The sequence below is a fragment of the Nuphar pumila genome, chromosome 12 (assembly GCF_984573655.1).
Source record: "Nuphar pumila chromosome 12, dmNupPumi1.hap1.1, whole genome shotgun sequence".
Lineage (NCBI taxonomy): Eukaryota > Viridiplantae > Streptophyta > Magnoliopsida > Nymphaeales > Nymphaeaceae > Nuphar > Nuphar pumila.
The window spans coordinates 6,370,415-6,396,038 of record NC_143260.1 but is presented as its reverse complement, the minus strand read 5'-3'; the positions used below and the strand labels follow the sequence as shown (position 1 = coordinate 6,396,038).

The 25,624-nt window shown below is 41.6% G+C and overlaps 1 protein-coding gene across 1 annotated transcript in view; it reads left to right on the top strand.

The window, feature by feature from the left end:
* LOC149819805 (uncharacterized protein At5g03900, chloroplastic-like) overlaps window positions 1-20,668 on the top strand; it is a 38,278-nt gene extending 17,610 nt beyond the window's left edge. The window contains exons 9-13 of the mRNA XM_089982364.1: window positions 2,652-2,794; window positions 18,110-18,196; window positions 18,286-18,349; window positions 19,322-19,465; window positions 20,140-20,668. Of these exons, the coding sequence (XP_089838490.1) occupies window positions 2,652-2,794; window positions 18,110-18,196; window positions 18,286-18,349; window positions 19,322-19,465; window positions 20,140-20,286 (585 nt within the window). The 3' untranslated portion in view covers window positions 20,287-20,668. The remainder of the gene's footprint in view (window positions 1-2,651; window positions 2,795-18,109; window positions 18,197-18,285; window positions 18,350-19,321; window positions 19,466-20,139) is intronic.
* Window positions 20,669-25,624: the final 4,956 nt, after the last annotated feature.

Below are 25,624 nucleotides of genomic sequence, written 5' to 3'. Positions count from 1 at the left end.
GCAAGGTATTAATGATATTAAAAAGGTTTTGAAAGAAAATTTTGATATGTCTGACCTTGGTTTCTTAAGATATTTTTTAGGAATTGAAGTGGCGTACTCTCCTCGAGGGTACATTCTCTCTCAGATGAAACTTGCTGCTGACATCTGTTCCAAATCGGGTATCTCCGATGACAAGAAGACAGAAACCCCAGAAGTCATTAATGCAAAATTAAGGTTGGAAGATGGAACACTTCTCGAGGATCCTACTCCCTACCGGCAACTTGTTGGGTCTCTAACCTACCTATCCATCACACGGCCAGATATTGCTCATGCCGTCCACTTTGTCAGTCAGTTTCAACATGCACCTACAACCGTGCACATGAGTGCAGTCTTAAGGATTGTCAGATATATCAAAAATACCATAACTAAGGGAGTTTTTCTTTCTTCTGCCTCGTCACTTGATTTAATTGCTTATACTGATGCAGATTGGGGAGGAAATCCCAATGAGCGTGTCTCAACTACCGGTTTTTGTGTTTTCTTAGGTGACTCTATGATTTCGTGGAGATGCAAGAAGCAACACAAAGTATCATTGTCCTCGACGGAAGCAGAATATCGTGCTATGGCCACTACAACCATGGAACTTGTGTGGCTAAGAAGCCTCCTCAGTGATATGGACATTGTCATCTCTACTCCTTCGAAGATGTGTTGTGACAACAAAAGCGCAATCTATATTGCAAGCAATCACACCTTCCATGAGCGTACTAAACATATTGAGATGGACTTCCATTACGTTCGAGATGAATACCTAAGAGGAACTATAGCACTACCTTACGTCACATCAGAGTACCAGTTGGCAGACTTCTTCACTAAGGCTCTTGCGGCTCCTCGGTTTTTGTTTCTCCTTAACAAGCTTTCGGTTATATCCCCGTAAAGCTTGAGGGAGGGTGTTAAATTATATGTAATTCATATATATATATATATATATAATACCCGATAGGGGTATTTCTGTCATTTCACAAGTACCCGATAGGGGTACTTGTTTTTCTTAGTTTATTTTTCTCTTTATTTTTTTTGTAAAATGTATTTTTTATTTTTTTGTTTTTTGCTCACTAAAAAGGGGCCCCACCATGTAGTCGATGGGGCCTCCAACGGTCACATTAGTGACCGTTGGGGGCTCCCAACGACTACATGGGTAGCCCCCTAGGTGGCTCTCCTTTTAAGGCCTCTTGGCCCTCTCCCTCTCCTTCTCTTGTGTATAAATAGGGGTGCTCCCCTCTTGTATTTCTTACTCTTGAGAGCTCTCTCTCTTTCAATAAGAGGCATTTATATTTTTATGTTGTGTTGTCTCTTGTGGGTTTGGGTATTAGCCCCTCTTTGTTTGTTCATTAGTAGATGTTGTAAGTGCTTAGTGCACTCTTTGCTTTTCCGCATATTTCATTACACTTTTCTATTGGTGATCTATCTGCCTTTGTGCATCGTATATGTGCAGAGAGACATAAGCAAGAGTGGACATTGACTCTTGTGAAAAAGGATTTATTACTACCTAATTTTGATTAGACAAGTTTGGACCATATTTTGGAATTTGAGATCTAGAAGGTAAGTAGTTGCATATAGAAATTTATGTATCATGACATTCCCATCTCTTACAATCAAATCCTGGTGATAAGTGTAAATGAAAAATAATGTTTTGCTGCTTTCAGGTATGTCAATACAGTCCTTTCAATCAAGTATTCTATTATAAACATGGATTGAGGCAGTTGTAAGCTTTTATTGAGGTCTTTGATAAATCAATCGCTACCTTGTTCTCTGTCTCCCACTTTTAAGCGGTTGAAGGTTTACATTTCTACCCTGTTAAAAAGTTTTCATTCAATAAACAATATTGTTATCACATATCACTAAGAATATTGACTGTGGGAAGCCATGATAATAAACAAGGTTTCCTTTTCTTTCTTGAAATGCCTTTTTCATTTTTATCACCTAAAAATCTAAGTCAACACCCAGTGGGTTTCAATCTATTTTTGTATGTTCTCTCTCTTTCTCTCGTTTATTTTTGTAGTTTTTGTTTTTAATTTCTCTTGCTGTCTCTCACTCTCTTAGAAATCAGCTTAAAACCCAAATGCAGTTTCGCCTTTTTCATTTAAGATTAGCATCAGAAACTATTTTGGAAGGATAGGAGCATGCACATGCAACTGCTACACACTGATGTTGCATTCTTTGTGGCGTGTATGTGTTTGAATGTGCATGTGCAGGTTAATAGACATGCAATGATTCCCATAAGAAACAAAATTTTTCCTGATTTTCAGATTTATTTGGCTACTGTCATATCTGTAGTTATATTCTCATCTTTGGTCTTGCTGTTTTCTCTGAGCTTTTGACATTCTTGTTTTGTGAAATGTGTGACATCACATACCTTGCATATAGAGGGAAGCATATTTTCTTTTGGCCTTCCTGTACTGTTCATTTTTTAATGTATTGTCATCCTGTAGTATATAATGCAATTTGGGCTATCTCAAGGTGAATGAAAGTCAAATTTTAACACGTTTGTTTTGGATTATAAACATCATTTAGTACTTAAAATGGCCTTGCTGAAAATTGTAGTGGTATAGCTCTTTCTTCACAAAGTTGTCCATTATTTTTCTATATGTATTTTTTAGCACAAGTTTTGTTTGCAGGGTAACATTCTCTACAAGTTTCCATCACTACAAAGAACTGCCTCATCTCCAGGGGTTGGAAGAAAGGAGTATGTTGGGAGAAGGTGGAATGAGTGGGTTGGAGGAATTGAGAAATTCTTCAAGGAGAGGCAATGGCCATTCAGGTTGCTTTTCTCTGTTTTAGAATATATTATTTGAACAGCCTAGTCAATTGCGTTGCACAATAAAATGACAATAAGTCTACTCTTACTGCTTGCTGGTGCTTATCTTAAATTCTGTTATATGTGGGTTATGATAAATATGTCACGTTCAACCTGTTAGTTCATCAGATTCTTTTGGGATATTAATTGTTTCTAGGATCTAGGGTTCAACTTATTTCCTTCAATTAGCTCCCACAAAGGGCTGCTAGGATGTTGGTTTCTACAGGAGCCTGTTGGTTGCTCTGTCAACTCAAATGACTTGATAAGGGGGTGGCTTTTCTATACATGTCGGCAGTCTAGATATATTTGCATTTACCTATTTACTTAGTGCATATCTTTGTTGGTTATGAACGTATGCTGAACATGTATGAATTGAAACTAGCATCATGTGCTTTGTTTGAGAGATATAGTTCCCTATTTACATGACTGTACTTTAACACCTTTCATCATCTAGTGACCACTGTTGAGGCCGGGTTTTTCTGCCTTGATTGCACATTGTTGATTATGACAGAATGCATGTGACAAGACTGTTATTACTGAAGCTATTCTAATTAAAGGATTTGGAGTTCCTAAAAGTTTCTTGAGCTTTGAAGTTGCTTATTTGTTGAGAAGATCTCCCTTCATTTCTGAAAGAACTGTGTCTAGCGGTTTCTGTTATAGAACAATAAATGTCTAGAATACATATACCAATAGCAGTTGCTAAAATATTTGAAATTTATCAAAACAAAATCAGTGAACTGCATTATGAGAAAAAGATATAATTATAAAATCCATGGAAACAAGGTATTCCTGTATTTTCCAAGGCATTCAGATCCTATTTTTTTCCATCTTACCCAAGTTAGAAAAAACAAACAAAAGTGCTGTCAGTTTCTTTCAAGGATAAGTAAATGTACTTGGTGGGTCTTGTACAATATTGTTGTCATTGACAGGAATATGTGATTTACTATTGATAAAATAAATTTTGTATTTGAATTGCATTACTGTGCCTATGAAACTATACATAACAAGGACATAATTTTATCTCCTCCATACATGATGATGTTAGGACCCGCCTTATGGAGGGGCGGATCTGGCGGGCTGTCAGCAGATAGGAGAGAGAATATTGTTCTCTCTTGGTGGTTGTCCTGCCTGGAGAAGAATGTAGGAGCGTATGGAGGGAGAAGGTGGAAACAAGAACAAGAACAAGAACGTAGAATAGAAAGTTCACTCAATAAACTTCATTGATTTTTAATCAGAATAATGACACCTATTTATAGTGTCTAACAAGGAATCCTAAATACAAATAGAAACCTAAGAATTAAGAGTCCAAGAATGTAATGAGTTCAAGAGAGGGAATCCCAAGTGATGTAGGACTCCCACAAGGAAGGGTGTCCAGTCCTGCTCGAGCTGGGACTTTGGGACGTTTCCTCTTATCGTCACTCTGTGACGACTCCTCTTGACCGGATCCAGATATGGGTGACGGATCGTGGGAATCGGGTCCTCCTTGGCAGACTTGGGGCAGTCCGTAACAATCCACCACTCTTAAACTCGCCTTGTCTTCAAGGCAAGAACTCCAAAAAATGGGTTAAAATTCGATCCTCTTCTTCCCATATTGCTTCGTCTATTCTGCTTCCGCTCCACTGGAGGAGTATCTTAGTGACTAGACGACCATCTTTTTTGCATCACCGTTTGCATAGTATGCGAGTGGGTTGGGGCTGTGATGCTTTCTCGAGGCAGGTCTGGAGGTTTATTTGGTGGTTCACCCTTGTAGGGTTTCAAACGCGAGACATTGAACATGGGGTGGACTTGAACTCCGACATGCATGTCTAAACGATAGGTCATCGTATCGATCTACTCCAGGATCGAGGTGCCAAATTATAATGACACACATCAGACGATGCCTTGCCGGTGGGACAACAATCGGAGGAGTATGCGGTTGCCCACTTGAAACTGTCGTGGGCGATGTTTCTTAGGGCATTAGTCATGTTGTGCCGTAGTAACCGTAATAACTGATCTCACTCGAGCAACGAGGCTTCCATGACATTTGTCCGTACCGCACCTCGAACATAATTCGCAATGGTGGGAGGTGACTTTCCACACACGGTCTGAAACAGAGTCGCCTGTATCGCTGAATGGTAGGCCGTGTTGTAAGATCACTCGGCTCAGGGCATGAGCCTCACCCAAGACCTGGGTCGATCACCCACGAATGCACGAAGGTAGTCCTCAAGGCAACAATTCAACACCTTTGTCTGAAGATGGTATGCAATACTTATTGCTTGCTTCGGCCCTCTACCCAAAACATGTTGATGAACAAGGGATCACGATCACTGACTATAGTGCGAGGCATACCGTGCAGACGAAACACCTCCCGTATGAACAACTCGACTATGGTCTTGCGGTGTAGGGATGGAACATTGTTGGTCAATTGGTCCACTACTACCAAAATTGTGGACCTTCCCTAGACGAACGAAAGCCCATTGAGATGTCCTCCCATACGCGGTCGGGTACGAACAAGGGCTGCAGTAATCCGCTGGGCGAGGCAGCCTCGTACTTGACCCTCTGACACATCACACTGCCCAACTAGCCAACACACCTGCTTCTTCATTCCTGACCATGTGACCTCTCGGCTCACTATCGGTACGTTCGCTGAACTCCCTCGTGGCCTACTGATGGGGTAGCCTTGTACTGCTCTATCAATAATCCTGTAAGTCCTGATTCGGGTGGGACTACTATATACCCGTGGTGCATCACCAAGCGTCTCAGAATCTCGAATCTCGGAGCCTCCCCTTTCTGGATTTGTGCATTGATAGTGGAGAGAAAGTTGTGGGTGTCATATTGTCGTCGAAGGTCGTCCAAGAATAGAAACGTCACCGTTGCCATGCTGAAGTACGAGAGCTCACCCTCCTGTCTGCATCGCGAGAGCACATTTGCAACCCAATTGCTAGCGTCCTTGCGATACTGAATGTCAAAGTCATAGCCGAGGAACTTCGAGATCCACTTCTGTCGAGTCGGGGTACTCATCCTCTGCTTGAGCATGTACTTCAAGCTATGAGGTCTGTGCGGACCACGAAGTGCCAACCAATCAAGTACGTTCGCCACTTGCCCACAACGAGGATAATAGCTAGAAATTTCTCGTACGTCGAGAGTTCACGTTTTCCCTCCGCGATCACCCTACTGAAATAGGCTAGGGGGTGCTCCTCCTGCGTGAGGACAACTCCTACTCCCATCCTTGACGTGTCCGTCTCCACCATGAACTACTTCGTAAAATCAGGTAGGGCCAATACAGGAGCGTGAGTCATGGCATCTTTCAAAGACTCAAAGGCACTGGCAGCTTCTTCATTCCAGCCGATGGCCCCCTTCTTCAATAGGACATTCAGGGGTGGGCGATCTGCCCATATCCCCACACAAACTTGTTGTAGTACCCTCTAAGACCAAAAGAAACCCTGCATTCCATTGGTAGATTGGAGAACCGACCAACTCTGCATGGCTTTGATCTTGTCGCGGTCAACCTCCACCTCCTCTCTAGGGATAGCAGTGGACAGGGGGAAACATGTATCCATCCTAACCCACCCCATTTGGGGCGTGGATAGAGGGCATGAAATGTGGAGTGAACCGGGGATGAAGGTGAAAGTCAAGACCCATGCTGGGATGGACTTACGCTTTCCTCCGCCCCGCCTCGCCTCGCCTCGCCCTGCCCCTGATCCCCATTAATAAAATGACTAAAATACTTTTATTTATTTTATAAAAATACATATAAATTCTATTATATATATGTGTGTGTTTTAAAATTTCAATGTTCACCCAACTTAATATATAAAATACCCAATCCTTTATATATATATATGTTTTGAAATAAGTTCAAAATTTCATTGTTTATTAAACTACCCAGGGAAGGGATGGGGACAAGGCGGGGGTGGAGGTGGAGACCTTGCTCCCCCACACCTGCCCCGGTCCACTGCCATCCCTACCCCTCCCTCGAGATGACGTGTCCTAAGCACTCGACACGTGTCTACCTGAAATTGCACTTGGAGCATCGGGCATACAACTGGTGCTTGGTGAGGGTGTCCAGGGCAATCCACAAGTGCTGCATATAAGAATGTCGTTGAAGAAGACCAATATGAACCTGCGTAGATAGGCCCTGAAGATGTCGTTCACGAGACCTTAGAACGTGGTAGGGTATTGGTGAGGCCGAAGGGTATCACCAGGAACTCATAGTGTTCGTCATGAGTTCGAAATGCCGTCTTTGTAACATCCTCTGGGGCCATTCGTATCTTATGATAGCCAGACTAGAGATCTAGCTTCGAAAAGTAGTGAGCCACATGCAACTCGTCCAATAACTCATTGATCACAGGGATCAGGTACTTGTCCTTAACCGTGATCTAATTAAGGGATAGAGAACCACCATGATCCATCCTTTTTCTTCACCAATAGAATCGGAGAAGGGTATGAACTCTTGCTGGCCTGGATGATATTGTCCTTGAGCATCTCCCTCACCAGACGCTCCGTCTCCAACTTTTGGACGTGTGCGTATCGGTACGGTCGAAGGTTTGCCGGTTTGGCTCCCAACGCGATGGATATCGTGTGATCGTGTGACCATGAGGGTGATAGACCTTTCGACTCCTCAAATACAGGGCCAAACTCTTGGAGCAAGGTTTCCTGTCCATTGTCATCATCACGTATATCTGCAACAGGCCCTCGTGGACCACTTTGGCGAGTTGCTTAGACTCAGTATTGACCCCAGGGATTGCAGCCACTGCATCCCCAATATGATACCGTGCCCTTTATCGAAAGCACGTACATGTCTGTAGTCAAACGATTCCCTGGATCTCGAGTCAGATTTCAGGGCAACGAGCATTGCATCTCAACTTGTTTTCGTTCTCAACTACCACCTCAAAGGAATGTTGGGGTGTTGTTCCACACTTGTCTCTTTTGGTTGCCTGAGCGCACAAGAAATTGTGCGTTGACCAGGTGTTAATCATGACTGAGATACTCACCTGGCCGATTCTCCCAGGTACTTGCATCATCTGTGGTACCTCGATGCTAGTTAGGGCGTGATACGAGATCTCCAAAATCTCTTCCAGTACGACGTCACCTGCATCTTCCAACTGGGTCTCGCTATCCTCACTGTCCTCGGGTTCACTGTCGCATAGGTACAGGTTAAGGGCCTTGCACCGGTGGCTCTTGACCCATACTTCATCACAATTGTAATAGTCCCTTCCGACAAAACTCGTCCATCTGCTCACCGTTTCACCTGCACTAAGGGGCAATCTAACTTTCACCCGGTGTGAGGGTACTGTTCCCTGGCGCGATCTGCAGGCCGATCACGCTTAGTCTCGTGTGCAACCCTCGGGCCGGTCTTGCTAGTAACCCTGTTCCCCTAGGATTTGTACCTCTGATTGGACGCATCCTGCCTTTGGCCCAGGTCTCTGCTAAGACAACTTCTCCTCGGCCACACATGCCAACTCAAATGCTTGAGTTAAGGAGGTGGGCCTCGCGGCTTGGACCTCGATTTGAAGGTTTAGCTTGAGGCCGACTATGAACATACCGATTAAGGACTCATAGGACCGGTTAGTCACGAGGTTGCTTAACAGTTCAAACTCCGCCTAGTATTCCATGATGCTGCCTGTTGGCAGATCTTGGACAACGTAACATGGTGGTTGGCATAGGCAGAGGGGCCAAACCGTATCACCAAAATTCGGGAGGCCTCATTAGGAAGCGTACCATTCTGCATCTCGAGCCAATGGTACCAGTGGATGGTCTCGTCCTCTAAGTGGATTGGGGTAAAGGTGACCTGATCTTCCTCCGGCATTTTGGCAATCTTGAAGTATTGCTTCACGCAGAATACCAAACTGGTGGGGTCTTCACCAGTGAACTTTGGGAAGTCCATCCAAGGTTGGCGGACGGGGTAGGATCCTTGCATGGATCCTATCTCTGCGTCGTTGGTGCCCGACCTACCGCGATGCCCTGAAGGGCTGCCCTAGCCTCCACGGTTTTGCATGGAGTCCAAAATAGTAAGCACATGTTGAAAACACTCGACCAACTTGCCATTTAATGCATCTATGCATTCGTTCATCCTGGTAAGCCTTTCCTTAAAGTGATTGTCACGAGCTTGCATGTTCGTGCTGAGCTCGCCAATTTGGTCCTGAGCCCATGTCATTCTTGAAAAATTTAGGGCAGATACAGATTCAAGAACGGGTACCAAAGGCTCACAATGGAACAAGAACACCTCACACACTCAACCTACTAGGAACAAGGCTCGTGCACACAAGTTTGATCACTCGGGCCACAAGGTGTAATTAGCCACATGCCTGGGATGATCAAACGCTCCCAAAAGCGTCGACAAATCCACTAGTGATCCAAGAACTTGATCTTGGTCTGGGTTGAGACAAAAATCAGCTTCACGCCTAGCACGTTGCTGGGAAAAGGATTGCTCGTCCCTCAGAGGGGATCTCGGGTGACGCTTATGGCCTAAACCCAGAAAGAATCACAAGGGTTAGATTGCACTTGGTTGAAACTTTGAAGGGCGTTAGTCCTTGTTGATGCACACTAGAGGTTGATCCGTCCAATCTTGGCTTTGCGGAAAAACCTGCTCTGGCGTAGATGAGGGCTAGGCGTGAATCCTAGTAGGGGGGCGTCGACAGATAGGAGAGAGAATATTGTTCTCTCCTAGTTGGCGTCTTGCATGGAGAAGAAGGTAGGGGTGTGTAGAGGGAGAATTTCTATCCCTCGAAGGTGGAAACTATGAGAGCGTGTGGTGGTCAGATCTAGATCTTGATCCAGATCCATATCACTCACGTCACTACTGATCATGTCTCCTAGTTCCCTATTGTATTTTATTAGTCCCCTATTGTATTTTATTATATATTGTGTTCCTAAAATACCCTTTATTAGTCTTGTGTTTTGTGTTAGTAAAGATGTATTTTAGTATAAAGTGAATATAAAGAGTCACAATGAGGCACAATTTTCCTATATTGCGAATCGTGGAGTTCAGCCCAAACTTTTCTCTTGTCTTCTTTCTCTTCGCAAGAACCTCAGAAAACCTAAATCTAACATGGTATCAATGCCATGATTCAGAGTGGGGCTAGAAAATCTTGGTGACCTTCAAGATTCGATCTTTCTTTCTCCAGGTAACAATGGAGTTTTCTTTTCTTTTCTCTTCCTCTCTTTTCTTTCCTTTTCTCTCAAATCTGTGTCTCTTCTCTTGGTTCTTGATTCTTAAATCATATATTTGTATTTCTCGATTCCCTAATCTCTCTTTATCTTCATTTTCTCTTTATTTCTTCTCCTTCAAATTGGATCTGCTTATTTCTTGACTCTTTCTTTTCTCCCTAGGATGTCGGATTAAATTTTTTTTTTTATAAATTTTGGCTCGTTTGTGTTTTGGGTCGCATCTTTCTTGCCTAACCAGATTTATTAGATCTGAAAAAAAAATATCAGATCTGAAAAACAGATTGGAGTCACCTAAGGCCAGCGATTCCTGTTTTGCGTCATTCAACAAAAAAAGGGATTCCAAGTTGACCTTGACGCGTGATTTCATTAAAATATTCTATTTGCAGCGGCATATCTGATTTACTATTCACGTTCCTTTCTGCAAAAAAAAAGGGACGTGACTGTTATTGCTGCAAATTACTGTCGCTCATTTTTTGCATCTTAGTTATTGATTATCTTATTTTCTTCTTTAATTATTTGCTGTACTGTTTTGTTCCTTTTGCATTGATTCTTTATTCACATGTCATGGATTCAAGTTCCTCTTCAGGATCCATCTCTACTAACTTTCTTGGCCAACTAATTTTTGAAAAACTTTGATGGATCAATTGGTCTCCATCTAAGTTTCTTATGAAGGAAGATAAAGGTGACAAAGGGGTTGTAACTGCAATGAGGACCGTCAAAAATCCAGATTTTGTCAACTGGATGAAAAAAGATCAAGCCTTAGTGGCCTGCGTCACTTTGACCTTATCTTAGGAGGTATTGGTGGGAATTTCATATGATTGCACTGCGATGACATTATAAAATACATTACAACAAACCTACTTACATATTTCAGAGGCCAAGATCATGTACTTGAAAAGAGAATTTCTGATGTTGAAGGAGTCTTCCATGTCTATTATGGAATATTTCAACAAGATCAAGTCCATTACATATCAACTAGAGTTAATTGGATGTCAAGTGTTAGAGAAGGACAAAATTCATCTAGCTATAGTTGGCTTGGGACTCAAATTCCATGTGTTGTCCACTACTTTACAATATATTGGGACCGTTTGTACTTTTGATGACCTGAAAGCCAAACTCCTCAGTTATGAGATGTTGAAGGGGATGTTCGATACAGAAAAGACTGAAGCAGATTCCCATGATGTGTTGTTTATAGGATCCTTTTTAGGTCGTGGACGTAGAGGAGGACGTGGTAGAGGCAGAGGTTACAATCGGAGAGGCCGAAAAATTCTTCTTACTCCCTACATCTCTTTAGGGGAAGATGTGCATTCAATAATAACATTCCTACATGCTACATTTGCAAGAAAAAATGACATGTAAAAGCAAAATTTTGGTTCAAAGATGATCCGAGGTACAATCCTGAAGATAAAGCCAAATATTTATCTAAGGATCAAGGGCAAAACAAGAGGCAAACTGACCTTGACAAGGATTTTTTATTGGCTGCCCTTTCCGGACTCAGTTTCAAGCAAAACGATCAGGGTGTTTGGTATGTTGATTTAGGAGCTGTCAGCCATGTTACAGGTGATGCAGGTAAATTCTCCAAACTAATTCTTTATTCTAGTAAAAATAACATTGTCACTGGAGATGGTAGATGCCACCCCATTACACACTCCGGAGATATTGTCCTTCTTTTGTCTAAGTCACATTCTGTCTAGTTGTCTGATGTATTGTGTTTCCTTAATGTAAAAAGAATAGTCTCTGTTTCTGAGCTTGTTGATGATACCAATTCGTATGTTGAATTTACTTCATCTTCTGTGTATGTCAAGGATCTTCAAACGAGGAAGACGCTCGCCAAGGGAGAAAGATGTGGCAACATCTACGTCTTTAAAGAAGATCCCTTGACTGCTCGAGCTACATTGGATAGTCACTCAAAGCCCGAGTCCTCTACTTGTGTTTTCAGTATTTCAAAGTCCAGTCAGTCAAATGTTTGGCATAGTAGGTTAGGTCATTGTGGTGGAGTTTTTCTTGAAAGATTAGTTTCAAATAAATTGTTACTCAAATCCGTCTTGGCTGAAGAGTCTTGTGATAGTCTATGTCTTAGTTGTCAAGTTTGTAAGTCATATTTTGCCATTTAATTCATATAATAAAAGAGCTTTAAATCTTTTGATATTATTCATTCCGACGTTTGGGTACCATCTCTACTTTCTTCCTCTTCTGGTAGCAAATATTATGTATCATTTATTGATCGTGTCACGGGCCTATCGCTTTCATAGGCCAGTGCGACTCGACGGTCCTTTCTTACTGCCGTAAGACTTTCAGTCGCTCACTCGTAACTAATTTGTCACGGGTATAGAATGCTTCGCAAACTTGCAACACGCTAAATTGCCCAATCTGGCCAGCCTAATGGACAAAGGCCGCATACCAACACCTTTCCATGTGCTGAATCATTTTTATTAGCCCTGCGCAACTGCCTAGCGGAAGCTGATCAAGAGCATCTTCAGATGCGTATTCTATGTAGTCCATGCCACTTAGTGCATAGCTGTCTCATGCCAGCTATCACTTCCGAAAAAGGCATAAACTTTGCCTTAGCCTTGCGTGCCATGGAGAGTATTGCGATTCCATGCGCATGCTACGCCAAACCTCGCCATTGAAGGAACAAGACCTTGCAGCTCCCAGTCCGAAGATCAATTGATGATTGAACACCATAGCGAAGAGCACCACCTAGACTCATTCGCCGGTGCCTTGGCATTCACTTGCCTAGCCTCGAGTCACCATACTCTGTTGGAATCACCTAATGTGATTCCTGGGAGAATTAACCCTAACCCAAACCTATCCCCGTGCGTCCAACCGCTATGCGTGGGACATCCTGTAAGCCAAGAGGTCCTTAACCAAATCTCCAAAGGCAATATCCTCTGATCCGCTGGCACTGCTTAACCAAACAACGCTCCACGTCTATGCCGCCATACATCGATGCACTAACGATGATATCGATGCTTATCGCGTGCTACCGCACGTCACCGATCAAGCCAACACATACCGCACGTTCCTACACTCGATGCATTTTTCACTCAATAGAGCTCCACACTACACATACTCCATTCTGAAAGCTCGGTCCGAGACATTCTCCCCCACCCAAACCATTGTCGTCCTCGACAATGCCTATGCAGGTAAGAACACAGTCTTGACTGATATGTCTGTTTTCCTTTGTACTTATCTTTGGTTTACTTGTATTCATCACTCTACTAAACTTGTTCTGGTTTTCATCTACCATCGCCACAACCTTCAACACGCTAAGTCCCATTCCTTAACGTGCCTTTGATCACTTAGACCGGTCTTTCGTTTTATTAACAACGAGCATTCTTTGCTCGTGGGATCCAGTGTAGTCCCAAACACAAGCAAGTCATCCTCGTCCGCATGACAAACTTGCCGTCTTTATGCTCATGACTGGGGTGCCTTCCAACTCCAATAAGGGCAATTCCAAGCCCTTCATGGTCCTCGCAGAGAAAGACAACCACCAATGTGTGCCGCATGAATATCAACTCCCTTAGAGCACCAACTTACGATTTTTCAATGGTCCAAACTAGTCCTCGTGTGGGAGACGCCTTCTTGCGTATCACCTCAAAGTGGTCATTCAAAGTGTCTTCCTGGGCACTCGTCCTCACAAGGGCAACTTTGCCCAACACTGCAACTTTCCTCCCGGAGCCAACACACTATAAGTCTCTTTTGGAGTCAGTAAAATGTTCACGCAGGAACCGACGAGCCACGAACAACAACTTTTTTCGCACACAATTCACAAACGAACTGCTAACTCAAGAGACCAAAATAGTGAGCATTCTACTCAACATGGGCACTTCGCTAACCTACAATCTTGGGAGAGAATATAGAAGTGTAATTGAGTCTTCCGTACTCAAATGTGCAAATCCATCTAGCCGAATCCAACGTGCATTCTCTGCATGCACAAGACAAATGTCACGCTCCACTTGTGAGCATAACACACAACTGGTAGGAATCTGTCTTATTTACATTCTCTTAGTCAACTGAACAACAATCTTGAACTTCTGCTTACCATGATCAAGATGTCCCATACCATCCTGCCAACATCTTGCTTTTGTGTTCGGTCAACCACACTTAAGCTGTGCAAATTTGCGTAAACAAGATAAACCATCTCTGTCATCTTCAATGTCGCATACAATGAACAAGGTCTCCGTGGATCTTTTTGCTCTGATGCCAATTGTCACATGCCTATTTCTTTAATATGCCAGTGCGGTGCGACAGTCCTTTCTTATCACCGCAAGCCTTTCTATCACTCGCTTGCCACTGCGGAAGATTTGATAATAGAGAGTGCAAGAGAGCGAGAGAGAATAGAGAGGGCGAGAAATTGCAATCACTTGAAAGTTATCACGAGGGTGAACAAAAGAAAGCTCAACGCATTTGCATTCATTCACAATTTTGCCCGTAGATTTGAACTGTAGTGAGTTTGTGGGCAAAATTGTGAATGAATGCAAATTCGTTGAGCTTTCTTTTGTTCACTCTTGTTGTGATTACTTTCAAGTGATTGCAATTTATCTCCCTCTCTATTCTCTCTCACTCTCTTACACTCTCTATTATCAAAGCTTCTACAACGGCAAGCGAGCGATTGAAAGGCTTCCGGCGGTAAGGAAGGACCGTTGCACTGCACTGGCCTATTGAAGAAATAGGCCCACGACACTTGTTACTTTTGGATATTTTTCTTAAAGCATAAGTCTGATGCTTTTGGTGTGTTTAAAGCATTTTGGCCAATGTTGATTCTCAATTTTCATCAAATATTCTAAATCTCCAGTATGATGGTGGTGGTGAATGCATCGTCAAAGGAATTTGTTGAATTTTTACAGAACAATGGAATTGGTCGAGGAGTTTCATGTTCTTTCTCAAAGCGCATTTCAGAAGCACAAAACATGGCGCTTTCGAAACGTGCTGAGAAGCACAAAAAAAGTGTTTTCATTTTCATTTTTCTTTTTTTTCTTTTTTTTTGCTTTTTCCTCTCTTTCTAGGTCATTTTCGAGATGATTCCTAGTTCACTTCTAAGTCGTTCTGCGCTTTCCGCTTCCTAAAATTTTGGAAGTGCCTCGCTTCCCGCCCCTGCTTCTCCGACTGACAACTCTGGTTTCATGCCCGCAGACACTTTAACAAAATGACATTGCTGAAAGAAGTATTACCGTATTTTAGAGAGTGTGATGCCCATGATTCACGAGAGTAAAGTTCCCATAAAGTTATGAACCGAGGCATTTTATACCGCTGTATATGTTATAAACAGATAGCCTATGAAACTTTTGCAAAACAATTCTCCCTATTTTATGTTATACAGGAAGCACCCAAATTATAATGAGTTAAAGGCATTTGGATGTGTGTGTTATGTTCATGTGGGCAGCCAGTTGAGAAACAAATTTTAGGATAAAGCCCATGTTTGTCGTTTTGTTGGATATGCTGATGATTACAAAAGTTACAAGTACTATGATTCCAAGTAAGGCAGAATTAAAGTTGCACTAACCATTAATGTTTTGCGGGACAAAAATAATATTGAAGTATATCAGCTTTGGCTGGATAATAGCCTATTTTCAACCATGAATGATAGGGTACAACAACCAGATTTTTTTCCTGATCAAAGTCAAGATATCTTAGAAGATCTACTAGTTGAATTAGATTGTGACATAGAAACTAATTCAGGCAACGTAGAAAGCACATCAGGAAGATTCAAAGAGGGATGCGTTTATACAAGACGTAATCAAAGCCAGCCAGTTTTGCAAGAACAACAACAATCGTCATATCAAGAGAGACAACTTCAGTCAATATTAAGATCAAGCAGAGTGAGACATATGATCGAAAGATGAGTGAGTTATGAAAATTTCAGTATAGATTTTCAGTGCTTCTTTTACTCAAATCGCACAACATCAAGAACCCAAAACATTTCAGCATGCAGTGCAGTCAAATAGGTGTATAGAAGCTATGAATGAAGAAATACAGGCCTTGCATGAATGTCAAACATGGAAGATAGTGAAAAAATCGCCTGATAAAAATGTAGTTGGTTCAAAATGTGTCTATAAAATAAAATATAAACCCAATGAAACTATCGAGAGATATAAAGCTCGCTTAGTAACAAAAGGATTCACTCAAGAGTATGAGCATGATTATGATGAGACCTTCAGTCCTCTTGTCAAAATAGGCACTATACAGATCATCCTTTCTCTAGCAGTTAATCATGGCTGAAAACTAAGTCGGTTGGATGTAAAAAATGTGTTGTGTTCTTACATAGACATCTTAAGGAGGAAGTTTATATGGAGCAACCATCAAGGTATCGTGAAAAAGATTCAAAAACTCATGTTTGCAGGTTAAAAAGCGCTATTTATGGATTGAAGCAAACTTCAAGGTCTTGGTTTGAGAGTTTTTCGGTTACAATTCAAGGCTATGGTTTTACTCGGTCCTCATTAGATCATTTACTTTTCATTTACAAAGGTAACAATTTTATCATTGTGTTACTAATTTATGTTGATGATATAAAGTGAACATATTGAAGAAGTGAAGTGGTTCTTGTACAAAAATTTTAAGATGGAAGATCTTGGTCTGTTACGGTATTTTCTTGGGATAGAGGTAGATTGGCGAGCTGATTCCCTTATTTTAACTCAACAAAAATACATGATGGATCTCCGAAATAAAACAGGCATGAAAGATTGTAAACCTGCTGCAACCCCAGTTCCTATTCATCAGAGATTTGGCACAAATGGTGGAGAATTGTTTCATGACCCAACACACTTCAGAATCCTAGTTGGAATGCTGCAATATCTCACTTTCACTCATTCATGTATTGTTTTTGTTGTTAATCAGGTGTCACAATTCATGCATCAGCCTAGAACATCACATATGGAGGGTGTGAAAAGAATTTTGAGATATTTAAAGGGCACTGTTGGATATGGCTTGTTTTACAGAAATAGGGCACCACATAAAAATATGTTAATGGTTACGACTTATTCAGATGCCGACTGGGTAGGAGATTCTGATGAGAGAAGGTCTGTTTCTGGATACTGTGTTTTTCTTGGAAAAAATTTAGTCTCATGGAATAGTAAGAAACAAAAGGCTGTGGCGAGGTCTAGTATAAAGGCTGATTCCATAGCTGCAGTTGTAACTGATATGACATGGATTAGACACATGTTGTATGATTTGGGAGAGGTTATCCTCAAGTCACTCTTTTGCTAGAAAGTGGAGGATCAGGAGATTGAAACTAGCTATCTCCGGACTGAAGACCAAGTGAGGGACTTGTTCACCAAAGGCCTCATAAAGATCAGGTTTTGGTATTTAAGAAGCAAGTTGTCCGTGGTTGTTAACCATGTACAACTTGAGGGAGGCTATTAGAGCATGAGGTTTGAGGTGGTCGGATTTGGATCTTGATCCAGATCCATATCACGCACGTCACTGTTTACTGTTTACGTCTCTTAGTTCTCTATTGTATTTTATTATATATTGTGTTCTTAAAATACCCTTTATTAGTCTTCTTGTATTTTGTGTTAATAAGAGTGTTTTAGTAAATATGTCTTTTAGTGTAAAGTGAATATAAATAGTCACAATGAGACACGATTTTTCCATATTAGGAATCGTGAGAGTTCAACCCAAACTTTTTTCTTGTCTTCTTTCTTTATGCAGGAACCTAAGAAAACCTAAATCTAACATAAACAAGAACAATAATGGAGAATAGAGAATTCACTCAATAAACTTCATTGATTCTTAATCAGAATAATGACACCTATTTATGGTGTCTAACAAGGAGTCCTAAAAACAAATAGAAACCTAAGAATTAAGAGTCTAAGGAAATAATGAGTTCAAGAGACAGAGAGAGAGGGAATCCCAAGGGGAGCTGGACTCCCACAAGGAGGGACGTCCTTCAGTCCTACTCAAGCTGGGACTCTAAGACGTCTACTCTGATGGGAACTCTCGGACGTGTCCTTTGGATCGGATCCAGATCCGGGTGAGGCGATCCGTAATGGATGACACTGCTAATCTCTTAGCTAGTCGAGAAATTACCTGCAGAGGTGTATAATAGTTTTGACCATACAATATTAGTAGATTATGTTTTGCTTTTAGCCATGTATTTTCATTTTTCTGATCTGTGATGTGGCATTGCAGTAAAACAGGAAAGTCAGAAAGGGCTATGGTTATCGGTTTGGGTGCCCTGAACCTGGTTGGAGTTATTGTTTTAAGCAGCATGTTAAAGTATGTTTTCTCGTTCTTGGTCATTATTTTGTATGTAGTTGTATAGTACTCGATGGTTGTAGCTGACAATACAAATTTTTTATTTAAAGGAATGTAGGTATCACACGGGGAGGATTTATTTCATTTGTCATGGACATATTTCCACTACTTCAGGTGAAATTTGATGTTTCTTTTAACCATACCTCACCTCTGATTGTTTTTTATGAGTTTATAGTAAACAGTCTGTCGTTTGAGGAGGAATGCTCAAGAACTTCCAACATATTTATTAGCATTACATTTATTCTACAAGTTCACAGAGCATAATTCACCATGTTATTTTGCGTCTATATGTTCATTCTAGTGTTAGAATTGTTGCCTTTGTTTTGGGGACTCCTACCAGTTTGTAACGTGCATAGAGTAACTACTTCAGCCATCACACAAGCAACCATATCTAAGTAATCAAACTACTGATCACTCATCTAAGCCATCCACATGACTGATTTGTATGATTTGAGATGAGCCATCCTTATCAACTCAAGATATCTGGCACAATTGCTATATGAAGGGATGGGAAACAGGCTGGCCTAGCCCAGCTTGGCCCATAAAAGTGATGGGCCAACAAGTCTGTCAATGGGCAAACATGGTTAGTCAGAAGGATGTGCCAGGCTGGAGCGCAAAACCTCAGTCCAGGCCTGGCCCAAATAGGCTGGGGACAGACAGCCTGCAGACTGCTCACCTTTTTACAAGTGCAAATCACTCGGTTGGTCTGTCAGCAGATCACAAGCCATTTGACCAACCCATGGTTCATCAATGGTAGAGGCAGGTGCTCAAAATACCAACCCAAACAGGCCAGGCCACACGGTGGACTATATGAGAAGAGTGAACAATGCCCTACGTCTTGCTACTTTTATTCATCTGAAGGCCAGAAGAAATCCTAACACAGGCTATGATCAAATGGCCAAGGTTGGAACTTCTTTGGATTAGTTCTTCTAGCTCAGAGAATCAATATTCCCCACCTCTCTCTCGCTCTCGCTCTTTTGTGTCAGAATGACAACCTGCCATAATTTCTCTTTTTCTTTAAATGGTTCTTCTTTAAGACTTTTCAATAGAAAGATCAATGATCATGAATTTCTTCTGAATGTGCAGATTTATGCAGCCTCCTTTTTCGCAATTCCACTGTTTCGGTGGTTTCTTGTAAGAAAGACAAATATGGAAATTGACAAAAGGAACAAGGCGAGAGAACAGTGGGCTCGGGCACTTGAATTGCCTGACCTGTCACTCAGACAAAAGGTAAATTACATCGAATGATTACAAGGGTGTTTTATTTTTCTTCAACAAATTTACCATTCTTTCATATTTTCGGTTACTTTCCCAGATCTCTATCTTTCCCATTCAAGAAATGTCCCTGTTAAAAAGTAAAAACTTGACAAAATTAAAGCTTGAATGATGTTGAAATTGATAGAGGCTGATTGTGCTTTCCAGATCTAGAATATAGTGCTAAATGGTTTCATCCACTATAATGTAGATGAAAGAAACGGATAAGAATATATTGTGGAAGTCTGGTTGGTTGTTTTGGCTTCTTTTTTTTGAGTCAAGCAAACGAAAAGTCCTGATGATCATGGTGTACTCTGTTTTTATGTTGGACACAATCTTCAACGATCCAGATCTAAGTTGATGCCTGGTTGCACTAAGTTGGTGCCTTCCAGCTTGTCATTTAGCTATTCATGAGCTGAGCCAGCCTGGATTCATATTTTAGTCGTGTGTTGGATTGATACTGCTATTAAGAGATTCAATACAATAGTCCCAATTTTTCCTCTGATCGGATCGGTGGTTAAAGTGAAATTCTTTAACATATCAGGGTATCTTATTAGTAAATCAGTCTGGGCCAATCTCTCCCTTCCCAGTTTTTGCTCATTTCTGCCTTTTGACTGTAATCTTCCTCTGCATTTCCATGCAATCTACAGCTTGCTAGTGCACGTGACATGGCACGCCGGACAGTTATTGGACGTGATCGCATTATTTACAGTACTGACAAGGACTTCTCTGATCAAGACTATGAAGCCAGAGATTGGGACCAAAGATTTAGAGAGCTGGAGAGTTCTGACCAATAATAGCACCATAGATTCAGATGATTTTTATGGCCAACATATAATTGTACAGTCCTACAAAATTATTTTACAGGGAAAAGCGAGCAAAAGCAGAATTGTTGCCATGGTTGCAGAGGTGCTGAGATTAGTTTTGGTCTAACTGCATTTGGAATTTTCAATGTCAATCAGTCGCACACATTCACCAAAAAATACTGAAAGTTCTGCAGCATCAGCCGACTCTTTTGCTAATTTTTATGAAAAAAGGTGAAGATGAATTCAACCGCGAAGGCATAGCTCCTTCGCGAGCGAAAAGAAGATGCTTGTAATTGTGTTTTGTATTTATTCATGCCCGTCCATTATAATTTTCATTGTTATTATGTTATTGTTAGTGAAGGTTGTTTTTTTACGAGTGTTACTTGAATAACTAATGGTCAATTGAGTAATCAAGGGATAAACTAGAACTCATCCTGGGCGTTCAGTTCGGGCTTTTCATCGCTGGAGTGTGTCCGATGAGGAAAGCTTATCGTGTTACAGACAACAACCATGTATTAAAGGTAGCGCTGCATTCCAAGCACGTCGTAACGACAATTTATGTAGCGGAGACAGAAGACGACTCGACGAACCTGATCATACTATGCTTGTCTGGGCCTAGGTCTGCCCAACCAGACCAACTATTGACCCGGGTATGGTCGTCCAAGCCCAGTAGTCCAGACTCCCATGTGTGATCATGTCCCCAGTCAGACTCCCCAATGAGTAATCAAGCACTTTCTGTGGATCGAGATCCAGCTTATGTATGGTTGACCATAATATGATCTGGTTCGAGGCCAGGTATTTTTTCCAGATTCTATAGCCGAGAGTTTTCTTGATGTACTAGTCCGGAGTTTGGCAATGGGACCACCAGCTGGATTAGTCCTCTGAACCATGGAGGGCGAGTCCAGGCTCGGAAAACTAATGAGTGAAACCAGTGCCCAGTCTGAGTTGTAAGGGAACTCGTATACTATATATCCTGCTGCTTGGTTGAGTCCACTGCGCCAGCCTACCCCAGGGCCAAGCTACCAATCCGACTAATTTGCAACATGAGAGTGACCAAGTACCAGGATGACTTTGGGATACCTTCGGTCTGTTATCAAGTTTGTGATACCAAATATTTCTAAGATTGATCCTTGTAGTGAGATTCAGAAGGGAATGATTTGCATCAGTTAAAAAGAGCTGATCATCCAGTCTTGGGGCCACTAAGCTAGCTATTCTGATCCTTTCAAGAATTAAACCATACATAGGGTGCTTTTGATTCACGGGGCAATCCCACTCATGGACACCACGGTTCCGTGGGTGTTCTCCAGCATTTGAATCTGCATCCCTCGTGTGTCCAGCATGGTGTGTGTGTGTGTGTGCGCGCGACTCTTATGTCCAGAACATTTACAACTCGGCTTATCTAAGTGGTCGGCTTTTCTTAGTGGCAAAATGTTCTTTTTTGTCACAGCTTTTTTCTTTATGTTTTTGTCGTCTTTCTGACTTGCGTGGAGAGGGAGATTGACGGGTTGTCTGTGCTGTGCGACACATGCCTTGCATTAAGCGATGATTTACTTAAGCTTAGTGGAAGTGGATTTGAGGTGGTGCATATCTCATGCACACTTAGCAGAACAAAATATCTGAAGTGACAGAGTCAAATGAGTCGATAGAGCTGGGAGATACTAGTCTTTGGTGTACGAACGTTCAAGTTAACGAGGGACGGCTGCATCACCTTCCTGTGGCGAGCACACAAGTAGTCAAGGGTCGATAGATCCTGCTACACATTCGAATAAGCATCACAAACATTATAGTGAACATTGAGTTCTTGAGTCGCACCAAATGAGGAGTATATTACATTTTGGCATGTGCGGACTCTATAGAGCGCAGTGTGCGCTTCACGGGTAACCTCCTGCTGCAATGGAGAAGACCTTTCAGCTCTCCGTCTAAGTCAGTTGCTAGTTTGATATAGTGAAACTCCTTAATTAAGAGGAATTATTGTCGCTCAACATGCATTTGTCGGACCCCTCTTAAGGTTACGAGGTCGAGCAGTAAGGCGGGCGACAAGAACGAGCCCCGCACATGCCTGTTGATGCTCATAAAGAATTTGCATACTCGTAAGCACTCCTATACACACCGATGTGATACTCACGAGATATAAGAAACCTCCCTCTTGACTTGCATTAGTGTACTACTGTGCGGTCTGGATTGAGCAGACCCCTAAGGGCAAAAACATGATGTATTCTATCGGGTTTGATTTGAACAAATGTAGCCTATTCGGATTCAGATGCCTACAGAATAATCAACAGCTTATGCAGAACTAGAACTAATGTAGCTTAGTAAATAAGCAATGAGAAATAATTTTTGTAGGTTCAAATTAAGGAAAAAAACAAACTATATATATGGATTATTCTTCCCTGTTATATTATGAGAGGATTCTCTACTCTTCTGTTTATTGACGCCGGCCTTTTTATTCTGAAACCAGACACGGACATTTTTGGTGGTGACAGGTCCATTGTTCTGTTGCTCTAGCAGTTTCCTTATCTCTTCCAGCTTCTCATCCATTAGCCTGTTTCCATTCAGCTTAGCAAACTCCTCCTCTAATATACGCCTCTGTTCCTCACTTATTTTCCACCTCTTCCTCTTCTCCCTGACTTGCACAGCACTGCCATCAGTTTGAGGGTCAGCGCAGCTTGGTCCAGCAACTTCAGGAGCAGCCATGTAAGGTGTGGCTGTCATGACAGATGGAGGAGGTATTTGGGAACCAATATCAATTCTTGTAATTGTCATGGTACTTGTCGCCATCATATCTGAATCATAACAAAGCAGTTCAACAGCAGAGATAAAAACCATGTTGAGTTTTTTTTTTATTTTTTATGATGAGGAACCCTTGCCGAAGCCAGGAAAACCCCGGGTAGGGTCCGACGACCACCCTACCTTATGTGGCTCACTTTTGAAAGCTATGGACACACTAATGTGCCAGCGGGGTTTGTTCCGGCATCTTCATCTCAATGCCCTCACAATCACCCTGCTGGCCATGAGGGCGATCCCCATGGTGGTATGTTGAGACTTAGTTAGGTTGGTCCTTTTGTTGGCTTGCGCATAGGCTTGGTGCCCAGCCATGAAAATGAGTTACAAGGCAAAAAAAAAAAAACTGTTTCTTTTTTAATTTAACGTTAAGAAACCACCAATATGGCTTGGGCATCCTGCTTCTGGTTGAGGAGTGTCATGCTGACTGTGGATTTGGGTTCGGGCACTCGACCCAGATTACATTGGGTCAAGAAAATGGATCCCAAAAATCCAACCTGTATCATTTAAAAGGTTTTTAAAACATATATTACATTAAAAAGGATATTTAAAATACTTGGAATCGGCCAGGTTGAGAGCAAAGTTACATCCTAAACTAGATTCATATGTTACCTGGGTGGGGTTTGGGTTGACCCAAACAATATTTGAGCGCTACGTCACATGAACATACCATTTTTTTGTGTGTGTTCCTGGCAAGGTTCCTAGAACGAAAAACATATTGGGAAGCGGAAACAAAAAACTAACCGGAAAACGAATCAAGAAATGACTCGGAAACAAATGGGAAACATTTAACAAAAGGAAAAAAACTTACCAAACATGAGAAACATGTATCCCACAAAAATAAAACACATGGGGGAACCTGTGAGAAATGCATGAGAAACATGTTTCCCAAATACGAGAAACACGTTTCCTAAATATGGGAAATGCCTTTTCCTTTGGGTTAAAAACGAGTAAGGAAAATGCGTTTCCCATCCTCCTATAGCATTTCCATTAATCCTGGCCCAAGGAAATACAAGACGACATGCCTCAACACGATGATACAGACAACGACTTGTACTGACATTATTTTATTAGTCTTTTAATAATACTTTAATGTTTTAATTTAAATAACAATGCATTTTTACTATTAAAATATAAACAAACTTTTTATTGATTAAAAATAAAAAAAAACTGTCCTGGTGTCCTGTTTCCAAAAAAATTCTAAATTGCGAGCTCGCGTCACGTCTTCGTGTCTACGTATCTTTCGTGACATAGTTTGAGCGTGAAGCTTTTATGCATATACCAAGAGTATTCAGGTTCGGGTCGGGTATCCAATGCAAACTCCACACGTTGACAGTCCTAGGTGGAATTGGATTCCCAAATATGTGACTTGGCCACACTAATCATGATTAGAAAACTCATAACAACCCACTTATGACCGGTTACAAATCGGGCCCACTTGGCTCACCCTTCCATAACAACCCATTCACGGAGTCTTGTCTAAGCGGTAGGGGTCCATATCCAAAACAAACTGGCATTGTTGCAGCAGGACACCAGGACAGTTTTTGATAGACGTCCCTCTCTTTGTGTCCCATTCAGTTTGTGATAGACGTCCCTCTCTTTGTAAGCTGGTGTTTGGATGTTCCCACTTTATTCAGAAAACTGGGAGAATTTGTGATATTGCATTATGGATTTCGAAATACCAACTTATCCCAGTCAGTTTCCTGGATAAATGGTTCCATCCAAACACCTCCTAAAGTAAAATTCCAATTTAAGAATTGGGTGAAACCGATTTTGCCGCTTGGCAGTTCGACCTATTCCAGAAATACAAATCCACAGACATTGTGGCCAAAGTCGCATATTTCAGGAAAATCTCATGAAATTTTGAAAATTTGACTTTTCTCAGGAGAATATCGGCATATACAAAAAATATTTATAAATCAATATATTCAAAAATAAAAATAAAAATATGAACAATACGAAAATAATACAAAATGTGTTTTTATCGCAGTAATATTGTGATAAAATATGATATTTTCAGATATCAGCGATATTTATGACATGGATCGCAATGACAATTGGTGTATTCTGGGTGAAAGACCTGATAACCCCGACCATGCCGAGCCTATTCAGGGTCAGGTCCATTCAAACGGACCAACCATTGGCCAGGCTAGAGCCGTCTAGCCCAGTACTACAGACTCATATGAATGAACATGCAGAGCGCACTTAGCCCAGACTTCTCATGGAGTAATCATGCAAAGCTATGTCACAGGGATACTCCAACTTGTCCTCGTTTCGTGTCCACTTATGTACCATTCTTAATGAAGAACTACACAAAAGTGGCATATCTCGTGTCCTTGTGACAGAGAAGCTAAGTGCATCACTAAGGTTTATAAAATAGACTGGAAAAACAAAGATCAGGTAAGGATTTTTTTTTTTTTAATATTTACACGGAGAAACCGCCACCAGAAACAGAGACCTAGCCACATTGGCATTGCCTACCATAGTACTTTCGCTCACTGTCCTGGCAGCGTAAAATTCTGTAGGCTTACCCCCAGAGAGTCATCAC